Source organism: Scyliorhinus canicula, chromosome 25, assembly GCF_902713615.1.
Source record: "Scyliorhinus canicula chromosome 25, sScyCan1.1, whole genome shotgun sequence".
NCBI lineage: Eukaryota > Metazoa > Chordata > Chondrichthyes > Carcharhiniformes > Scyliorhinidae > Scyliorhinus > Scyliorhinus canicula.
Window position 1 is genome coordinate 4653337 of NC_052170.1, and position 11116 is coordinate 4664452.

The following is an 11116-nucleotide window of genomic DNA, read 5'->3' on the forward strand; positions in this document are numbered from 1 at the left end:
TGGCTACCAGCCAACCAATGCAATCTGGTCCCACCCCATCTCTCGGGTGCCACAGAGTCCGTGTTCTGGAGCTAGCACCATATACCGTGTTGCAACTTTTTGAATTCTTCATTCCCTCTGCTGCTTGACTTCAAGGTACATGTCCATTAAGCATCCGTGGGTAAAAATTATAACAGCAAAAATAAAGGGGAAATAAGGGGATCAACAGCAAGGGCCCTTGCACCATACAAAACAAGCAATGACCTTCCGGAGCCAGCATTTATTGTCCATCCCTAATTTCAGGCAGATCTCCTTTTCTGTGACCCCAGATGGGTTTTTAAGACAATCTGCAATGGTTTCACGGTCATTAGAATTTTAATTCCAGATTTTTATCGAATTCAAATTTTGCCACCTGCCATGGTGGGATTTGAACCTGGGTCCCCAGAGCATTACCATGGGCCTCTGGATGACTAGTCCAGCGACAATAACAGTACACCACCGCACCCCACTAATGGAGTGACACATAGTTCATTGATTATTTGACACAGTGACTCTAACTTTGGAGCATAATTTGAATTGGTGAATAATTGCGAGGTCTGTGTATTTCGTCCACTATGGAGAGTTTTACCTTTTGCGCTCTGATAGATGCAAAGTATTTGGTGACTGTTTCCAAACGTTCTGTGTGGGGCGTTTCTTGCAAGTATTGGCACGCTCCACCTTAAATCTCCGAAAGGTTGTCCGACTGCAGAAGGGAAGTAACAGTGCTGTAGTTGCTGACACTATCAGTTAGCAGTGCATTTTTAAAAAAATGATAAATTCTTCGCGTTACCAAGAACTTGTGGCCTGCAAGAGTTTTTGATACCAGAATCCCAGATGGAGAAGTTGGTTGCTGAACATCCTAGACTGGCCCAAGCACAGCTGGTATTCAGATCCATAAGGTTAGATCAGACAGTAAATTACTGAACACCAGATAGTTAAATATCCTTTGACCCACAACCCCAGAGACTCCTTTCATCTGATTTTTACGCAAATACATTTTTAGTTAGCACAGGCAACACTGAACCTTGGCCCCTGAATGATTACAGGTATGTACAGGTTACAACACGAGAGCAGATCATTCAGCCGAAACAGTACATGTTGGCCGTGTTCTGCCCTGGAAATACACAGCTCCTAATGATATTTACCCAGCTGTTTTGCATCTCTTTAACCTCTCTTTCTCCGTTCACCTCAACCCAGTCTTAAACATTGGTTTTCCTGAATTACATTTACACACACCCTGACTCAATGATCCTATGGCCATTAACATGCACAAACACTTAACTCTTTAAATTCTTGTGTGTAGCATTGAGGCGATTTGAGAGGAATCTGTATACGATGGCGCAATAATGACTAAAATCCTGGGTTAGTGTGTGTATATATATGCTGCAGCGATGTTTTTAGAAAAATCCTGGTTTAAAAGACAGGCAGATACTGTGGCTACAGAAGGGATAATTAAGACATCTCAAAAATGAGATCATTCTTATTTCTAACCATGCTTGTGTGTCGAAGGACAATGATTTCTGGGGAGTCGATAATTAGAGACATTGTTTAATCTTTTTTTTCCAATTCTGGGACAATTTTGCGAGGCCAATCCACCTAGTCTGCACATCTTTGGGTTGTAGGGGTGAGACCCACGGGCAGAATGTGCAAACTCTACACTAGCAGTGACCCAGGGCCGTGAGGCAGCAGTGCTAACAGTAAAGGGTTTGCCAGATATTTTCTGCTTTCAGAGCGATAAATAAAGCAGTTATTTCACGTCTGCTAAGTTCTCTTGGAACGCATCACGTAGGAACCAACCATTGACCATTGTCAGGCAGAACTCTGTCCCTGGCCAATCCACCGGTCGCCAGTTAACCCATCGAACCAATTTTCTCAAAAGCTGGTTCCTAAGATCCACTCAGTGCCGAGGAATCTGGTTTCTCCTCAAAATTTGGGAACGTTATTCTGGCAAGCAGGCTGCTTCAACTTTTAATATTCTGCTTAAAGGCACATGCCGATTATGAGTACAAGACCAAAATAATAATTAACGAATTGGGAACAAGGTAAATAAATGGGAAGGTGTTTACTGAGCCTGGTTGTCGGGCAGTACGAGTGATTATAGAGTATTTTACGAACTAGCAGCTAGGCAGCAACTAATTTTAGAGGACTGCTTTTAAAAAAAAACCCAGTCCACAGCTTGCCTGGTGAACCACCAGAGGGGAGCGAGGCAAGTTTTAGTTATCAGTGTGTAGGCAGATGACCAAAGCAGTTTCCTTTTCTGGAGGTTTTCAGAGTGGAATTAAAGTCAGTGTTTGTGGTTTACCCTGTCCACCAGGAGCATTTCTAGAATGGTTAGAGGGCAGCACGCTGGTACAGTGGTTAGCACTGCTGCCTCACAGCCCAGGGACCGGGTTCAATTCCGGCCTTGGGTGACTGTGAGGAGTCTGCACGTTCTCCCCGTGTCTGCGCGACTTTCCTCCGGGTGCTCCGGTTTCTCCCACAGACCAAAGATGTGCAGGTTAGGTGGGGTTACGGGAATAGGGCGAGGGAGTGGGCCCGTTTGGGGGGGGGGGGGGGGGGTGCTCTTTCGTAGGGTTTCTCTGACTTGATTTCTACGTTTAAAGGGAGCAAGATTATATGGTGTTTGTGCTTTCCATTTACCCTGAACTCTCTTGTTTTGAAGACTGAAATAAAACCAAAATGCCGTGGATGCTGGCAATCTGAAATTAAAAACAGAATTCTGGAAAAACGTCTGTGAAGGGAGAAACATAGTTGGTTTCAAGTCCATGAAACTGTTCTTTTTTTAAAAGAAATTTAGAATACCCAATTCATGGGCGGCATGTGGCGCAGTGGTTAGCACTGGGACTGCGACGCTGAGGATCCGGGTTCGAATCCCAGCCCAGGATCACTCTCTGTGTGGTGTTTGCACATTCTCCCCATGTCTGCATGGGTCTCACCCCCACAACCCAAAGATGTGCAGGGTAGGTGGATTGGCCACACTAAGTTGTCCCTTAATTGGAAAAAGAAAATAATTGGGTACTAGAATACCCAATTCATTTTATCCAATTAAGGGGCAATTTAGCGTGGTCAATTCACCTACCCTGCACAGCTTTGGGTTGTGAGGGCGATACCCACGCAAACACGGGGAGAATGTGCAAACTCCACACGGACAGTGACCCAGGGCTGCGATCGAACCTGGGATCTCGGCGCGTGAGTGTACTTCAGATCTCTGGACTCATGTTTTTCCTCTACATAGATGCTGCCAGACTCAGAATGATGGGGGGCTAATAGTGTAGGTATAGAGATTTATTTGTCAGGGATCATAGAATCCCAACGATACAAAATGAGACCATTCGAAAGGGCACTCTAGCCATGTCCACTCCCCCGACCACTTTGCCCTATCCCTGTAACCACATAACCTAACCTGCACATCCCTCAACACTAAGGGGCAATTTTTCATGGCCTAACCACCTATCCATCACAGCTTGCACCGTCCCAATATATTCATAGAATCATAGAATTTACAGTGCAGAAAGAGGCCATTTGGCCCATTGGGTCTGCTTTGGCCCTTGGAAGGAGCACCCTACCTAAGCCCACACCTCAACCCTATCCCAGTAACCCCACCAAACCTTTGTTTTTTGGACACTAAGGGGCAATTAGCATGGCTAATCCACTTAACCTGAACATCTTTGGACTGTGGGAGGAAACCGGAGCACCCGGAGGAAACCCACGTAGACATGGGGATAATGTGCTTACTCCGCACAGTCACCCAAGCGGGGAATCGAGCCTGGGACCCTGGAGCTGTGAAGTAACTGTGCTAACCACTGTGCTACCGTGCCGCCCATATTGCTGGGGCTGGAGCTGAATCAAGCAGACCGGAAGCTCCGTGATTTGATTCCTGTATCGCCGGAGTTGAACCGGAGACAGCAACAAGAGACTACAGTTCACCTGAGAATGCTGAGGCCGTGGAGCAGAACGATCAAGCAAGCTGCTCCTTCCGTCGTGACTGAGAAACCCCGTCAAGGACACTAGGCAAGATCAGAATTGAGGCGCTCATCATGTTTGGGTCCCTTGCTGAGATTGCAGTTTGTCATATAAGAGATGCTTGCAATTCTGTAGCAGTTTTCATGATCTCCCAAGATCCGTAAATGAAGTTGTTTTGAAGTGTAGTGACTATTGTAATGTCGGAAACGTGGAGGCAGTTTGCATCTACAAAATCCCATAATCGGCAATGTGAGGGTTAAATATTGGCCATGGCAAAGGGGTAGACCTCCCCAGCTCTTGGGGCAGCACAGTGGTGATCACTCTTGCTTCACAGCATCAAGGTCACAGGTTCGATTCCTTTCTTGGGTCACTGTGGGGAGTGCAATTTCTCCCCGTGTCAGCGTGGGCTCCGGTTTCCTCCCACAAGTCCTGAAAGACATGATGTTAGGTGAATTGGACATTCTGAATTCTCCCTCAGTGTACCCAAACAGCCGCTGGAGTGTGGCGCCTAGGGATCAGCACATCTGTACCAGGCTTGAGCACCAGTCCAGATGTGTCTCAGATCGCCTGAGTGGGAATTGAACCCATGACCTAGTGACTCGGGTGTGGTTGCTACTGAGCTGCAGTTGAGACCTGCCTAACCTCACTCGCCATCTCTGCTTGCGTGCAATGAAAATGCCACATTGATCAGGAGCAAGTGGGCATATGGAACTGAACCCCGTTTTATTTGACTGTCTAGGTGGAGGGGTGGTGGATGGGATGTTACTGTAGTGCTGAGCGCCAACTTTGACTGAAGGACGAACTTAACGCTTTCTACTTTTTTTGTTTTAGGTAGAAAATGGGGAAGGATTATTATAAAATCCTGGGCATTAATAAAGGAACAGCAGAAGAAGATATCAAGAAGGCATATAGGAAGCTAGCCCTTAAATACCACCCTGACAAGAACAAATCTCCAGATGCAGAGGATAAATTCAAGGAAATTGCTGAGGCTTATGATGTTCTGAGTGACCCCAAGAAACGGGAAATCTATGACCAATTTGGAGAGGAAGGTAAGCAAGAATTTAATTGTGGCCTGAATGATCCAGTTTGTATGGTGCTGTCTGATCCATTTGGACTCTAATTACATTAGAACTAGTTACAGATTGATTTGATTTATTGTCACATATATCGAAGTACAATGAAAAATATCTTTCTGCAGCCAAGGGAATGTACACCAGTACATACACAGCAGACAAAAAAAGAATAATCGACAGAGTACATTGACAAATTGTACATTGACAAATAGTGATTGGTTACAATGTGGAACAAAGGGTCAAACAAAGCAAATACATGAGCAAGAGCAGCATAGGGCGTCGTGAATAGTGTTCAAGCAGGGAACCGATCTATCCAAGAGGGAGTCGTTGAGGAGTCTAGTAGCTGTGGGGAAGAAGTCGTTCCTATGCAAGGATGTGCGGGTCTTCAGACTTCTGTATCTTCTGCCTGAGTAGAAATGACATTGCTTAATAGCAGCTGGTGATCAGGGATCTGATACATTTTCAGGTGGCAGAGATCCACTGTGGATCACAGATTGCTGCCCTTTAATTGAGACTTGACCCTACAACATTTCTTGGGGTTTGATCAGGAGAAATTCTGTTTCATAGACAGCGGCCAACACTTTGATTGGATTATTGGGAGCTGTGAAACCAGCAGGCATTTCATCCACCTCCCCTGTCCTTACTGACCTGCATCTGACTCCCGGTCCAACAAAGCATCATTTTTTGGAATTCTCATTCTTTTGTGTTCTAATTCATCCCTAACTCTGTAACCTCCTCTGGCCCTACAATTCTGGCCCTTTGGGCATCCCCAATTTTCCATTATTGGGCACTGTGCCTTCAGCGAGAGTGTTTCATCGGCTCTCGAGCAGTTCTGGATATCCCGAGGATGCGAAAGTCCCTATTTAAATGCGGTTTCTTTCTTTGACCCCCTTTTTCCCAGATCCGGAATGGGCGTAACCAAAGCTCTGAATGTCGCACTGGCTGCGATCAGCTCAGTTGACCAGAAATCGAACCTTCAACGTTCCTGCTCTCTGACGTTTTGGCATCGCAGGTGTTACTCCTGACCACTCAGCTGTTGGGCGAGTTATTCATTGGCTCTGTCCCCATCAGCCTCTCTCTGAATGGCCATTCTTTTCATTGCTGGATGCTGATGAATCAGTTTGCCCAGGCTGGTCAGCACTTGGAAACAAAAATAAGCTATTTCCTTGTTTCAGGGAAGGTTCTGGGCCACAGCAGCTGAGTGTGTGAATAACACCCCTCCCAGCCCACAGTAATATTTCTTATCCTAACCCGTCTCCCTGGGTGGGAAGCTGTGTTTCACTCGAGTTCTGACTTTGTAACTGTGCAGTAGGGAGCAGCAGTGTGAACATGTGGGAATGTGGTCCCTGTGCCTGTTCAGTCAGCACTGACATGATACAGCGGTGGCGCTAATAGCTGGGGAAGATGGGAGAAAAGAGGAAACCATTCAACCCCTTGAGCCCATTCTGCCACTCAATTCAATCGTGGTTGATCTGTATCTGGACTCCATTTATCTGTCTTGGTTTTATATCCCGAACAAAAATTTCTTACTCAACTGTGATTTTTATTTTTTTCCAATTGGCCCCACCCCCCACAAAATTTGCAGTACCCTTTTTGTGTGAAGAAGCCCTGACGTCGCCCCTGAACAGCCTAGCTTTAATTGATGTGGTGGCGATGTGCTGTATTATATACACGCTGGAAAGTGCATCTGGGCGTTGAGTGACGGTCTCCCTTGGTCGAATAGCTTGGCTAGGCCAACCAGGAAGAAATGAGTAGCTGGTTGTTGCCTCTGGAGCTATGTTTCAACAAGACCTCCTCGCCCAGAGAGGAGGGTAGGGAAAGACAGCGGGCCTGAAACACATCCTCAATTGAAGGACAATAATTGGATCTACACTGTATCTTTACCATCAAATTCCTGACCATCAGCTGATAATAAATGTGGCCGTATCGGTTTATTAACTATTGTGATTTAACTTGAGTCCAAAGGTTCAGCAGCACCATCTAAACAGGGGGCCCGTCAAGGCCAGACAACAAGCTCCTTTTCACTCTTATCATCTCATGCACTGGTTACCCTGTTTGTGTGGCTAGAGTTTTTCTTATACTCCCGTACCAGCCTCCCCGGACAGGCGCCGGAATGTGGCAACTAGGGGCTTTTCACAGTAACTTCATTGAAGCCTACTCCTGACAATAAGCGATTTTCATTTTTTTCAATGATGGTTAATTGCACAATAAGAAAACCGAGTTTTGGTGTGTTCAGCAGTAACTGCAAATGATTGGCAATTTAACTTATGATTTAACTTAGTCCCGGGACTTCTGCGTAAACATGAGCCATCTTGACCAAAGCCCGGGGCAGACACACTGCTCTCCAGTGTAGTATCTGCTCCAGGCCACAGGTTATCTATCTTCGTTTTATTAAATTTTTAGTAATTGCAGAGATAAAATACTGGAAGTGTTCTCTGTTCTCCAGCCATCGACTCAATCCTTCTCTCTCCATCCCTCACTGAATCAGGATATTAGCAAACGTGGTATCCTGTTTTGACCCCCAACATAAGCTCCCATTTTATCTCCATCACCAACTGTGTCCCTGCCTTAGTTCATCTGTTGCTGAAACCCTCAGCCGTGCCTTTGTTACCTCCCGGACTATTCCAGTGCTCTTTCCACCTTTCATAAGCCTGATCTGCCTCTGGAACACTGCTCACCACTCACCCTTGTATTTGCTATCTACATTGGCTCCCCAGTCCGGCACTTCCCGTTTTGAAGTTTCACCCCTGTGCTCAAATCCCTTCGCAGCCACACCTTCCCCCTATCTCTGCGTTACTCCTTCAGCCTTGCAATCTTCCAAGAACTCTTGTGTGTTTCTCCGACCCCCTGCACTCTTGCCCATCTCTGATGTTTCTTTTCCTCTTCCCACAGTTGGTGGCTGCGCCTCCGTCTGTCTCGGCCCCGAGTTGCGGCATTCACTCCCTAAACCTCTTGTCACTCATTGGAACTGTGTTAAGACGTGCTTTAAAACCTGCACGCTAATCCAAGCTTTCAGCCACCCTGATCTTCTTGGGTCACTGCCAGTATTTGCTTCCTGTGATTTCCCTCGGGTCTTTTTCCTTTTCTGTGGGCAGCAATTGCAGAACTTGATATTTAATCCATGGCAATTGATCAACGTTGCATTTTCCAAAGCCCCCCCACCCACCCCTGACTAGCACCACCGACCCTGCATCCAGACGTACTGTTGGCCTGTGTTGAATGGATTTGGTGAATTCACCATCTCGATAGCATGAGAATATCACTGTTGTGTCGATTCTGGTTGTTAAACAAATCTTCAATTTCCACCCCTTTTCTGTTTTAGGGTTAAAGGGAGGTGGATCTTCAGGCCCCAATGGCCCCAATTTCCAGTACACATTCCACGGGGACCCCCACGCCGTCTTTGCAGAGTTTTTTGGCGGGAGGAACCCATTCGACATATTCTTCGGGCAAAGGAACGGTGAGGAAGACATGGATATCGATGACGATCCCCTCAGCTCCTTCAGCGGATTCAACATGGGTGGAATGGGCGGAATGGGCAGCATGGGTGGTATGGGCAACATGTCAGGGTTTCACCGAACGCGGGGGGCCGCCAGGAAGCAGGACCCGCCCGTCACCCACGATCTGAAGGTCTCCCTGGAGGAGGTCCTTAATGGTTGCACCAAGAAGATGAAGATCCGGCGGAAGCGGCTAAACCCTGACCGGCACACGTCACGGCAGGAGGACACCATCCTCGCCATCGAGATCAAGAAAGGTTGGAAGGAGGGGACAAAGATCACCTTCCCAAAGGAAGGGGACGAAACTGCCAATAACATTCCTGCGGATATTATCTTCGTGCTAAAGGACAAGCCACACTCAGTCTACAAAAGGAACGGGTCCGATATCATCTACCAGGCGAAGATCAGCCTCCGAGAGGTACCTGCTCCCCCTTTTTTAAAATAAAATCTATAATTGGTCTGTGTGGTGTTGGCATCGGGACTGTGTAGGGGGTGCGGAGGGGATGGTTCTCGTGTTTGTGAGATTCCAATGGAACTGTTCAGCGCAGGGGAGATGTAATTGAGGTGTTGACTCTGGTAAGAAAAGGATGAACTGGTTTGTTCCCACGAACGTGGGCAGGTGACAATATATTTTAATGCTGCGAGTTATGATCTGGAACGTGCTGCTTGAAAGGAGGGTGGAGGGAGATTCGATGGTAACTTGCAAAAAGGGAATTGGGTAAATATTGGGCGTTGGTTGGGCTATGGGGAATGAGCAGAGGCTCTGGGTCTACTTGGACAGCTGTGTCAGGCAGCTGGTCGGGGAATGATGGATGGAATCAGCTCTGATGTGCTGAATTATTCTTCCATTTCGTTTTGAAACAAATTGGTTTTTAAAATACTTGTCCTTTCCCCACCGTCTCCATCCCTGTAGCTCTCTCCGATTGCAGTTTTCTTCCAATTTTGACCTTTTGGGCAACACTGACTTTCATTGTTGGATCATTGGCTGCTGTGTCCTCCGCTGCCTACCTCCGAAGCTCTTGGAAGTCTCTTTCCCCCCCCCCCACCCCCCCCGACCCTGCCTGCCTTTCTACCCCAGCCTGCTTGAAGATGTCCCTTGCAACCCACCTCTTTGATCGCCCGTCCTAACATCTGAGTTATCATAGAATCCCTACAGTGCAAAAGAAGGCCATTCGGCCCATCGAGTCTGCACCGACCCTCTGAAAGAGCACCCCACGCCTTATCCCCGTAACCTCACCTGACCGTTTGGACACATCAGGGGAAATTTAATGTGGCCAATCCACCTAACCTGCACGTCTTTGGATTGTAGTGGGGGGGAAACCGGAGCACCCGGAGGAAACCCACGGCAGACACTGGGAGAACGTGCAAGCTCCGCACAGACAGTGACCCAAGGCCGGAATTGAAACATGGTCCCTGGCGCTGTGAGGCAGCAGTGCTAACCACTGTGCTGCCGGATCTGGGTAACTGTCAGCTTTCTGTCTTGGCAACTTGCAATGTCTTACTATGTTGTCTCAATAGGTTGTTGGGAGGCTGTTGATGTGTCATAACCTTGATGGAAGCCAGGTAGCTGCCGTCACTTTACTAACCCGGCTATTCCTTTTGGTTGTCTAGGCGCTATGCGGCTGCACATTATCTATACCGACCCTGGATAAGAAAACCCACATGATGACTTTCAAGGATGTCATTCAGCCAGGCTCCCAGAGAAGGATAGCGTCAGAAGGACTGCCACTGCCAAAACAGCCGGACCGGCGCGGCGATTTGGTGATCGAATTTCACGTGCGTTTTCCCCGAATCCCTGTCCAGCCCGACAAAGGATAAGCTCAAGGAACTCCTGCCACTGTAACCTTGAATCCAGTGATTGTGGGATGGGACAGGAAAGAGAGAGATTGTATTTTAACGGACTGTAAATGCTGGGCTGTGGTTCTAAAGTAGTCATCCGACTTGGACATTTACTATTGAGCAAGTTGCTGAATGGGTTTTTAAAAAAAAAAAATCTATATTCCAGTCTTTACAAAATTGCAAGCTGTTGGTACAGAGATTATACCTTCAGTACACCGCAGCATCATCTGCTCAATCCTCTTTGTTCTGTTCTTCAGTGTAAATAATGCATTCATTTGGAACCAAAAATAATATCCGACATAAATAGTATTGACCATTCTATTCAAATGTTGTCTGTAACTCATTACCTCTTTGTTAAAACAATAAATTGTTTTTCTTCGTTTTCTCAAACTATTTCAGCGATTCTCAGTACTGTCCCACAGTTATAACCAAAAGAAAATTGGACGTTTCTCATTTTCTAGTTAATGAAGTGGTTGTGAACGCTCTTTTTCTTTTCTTAATTAGTAATCTTTATTGTCAAAAGTTGGCTTCCATTAACACTGCAATGAAGTTACTGTGTAAATCCCCTAGTCGCCTGTTCGGGTACACAGAAGGAGAATTCAGAATGTCCAATTCACCTAACAAGCACGTCTTTCTGGACTTGAGGGAGGAAACCGGAGCACCCGGAGGAAACCCACGTAGACACGGGGAGGACGTGCAGACTCCGCACAGACAGTGACCCAAGCCGGA

The 11116-nt window shown here is 46.9% G+C and overlaps 1 protein-coding gene across 1 annotated transcript in view; it reads left to right on the forward strand.

The window, feature by feature from the left end:
* Positions 1-10780, forward strand: part of LOC119956977 (dnaJ homolog subfamily B member 1-like) — a 20407-nt gene extending 9627 nt beyond the window's left edge. Inside the window, 4 exon segments of the mRNA XM_038784550.1 lie at positions 4813-5030; positions 8377-8966; positions 10160-10330; positions 10332-10780. Of these exon segments, the coding sequence (XP_038640478.1) occupies positions 4820-5030; positions 8377-8966; positions 10160-10330; positions 10332-10391 (1032 nt within the window). The 5' untranslated portion in view covers positions 4813-4819 and the 3' untranslated portion in view covers positions 10392-10780.
* The last annotated feature ends 336 nt before the right edge of the window (positions 10781-11116 follow it).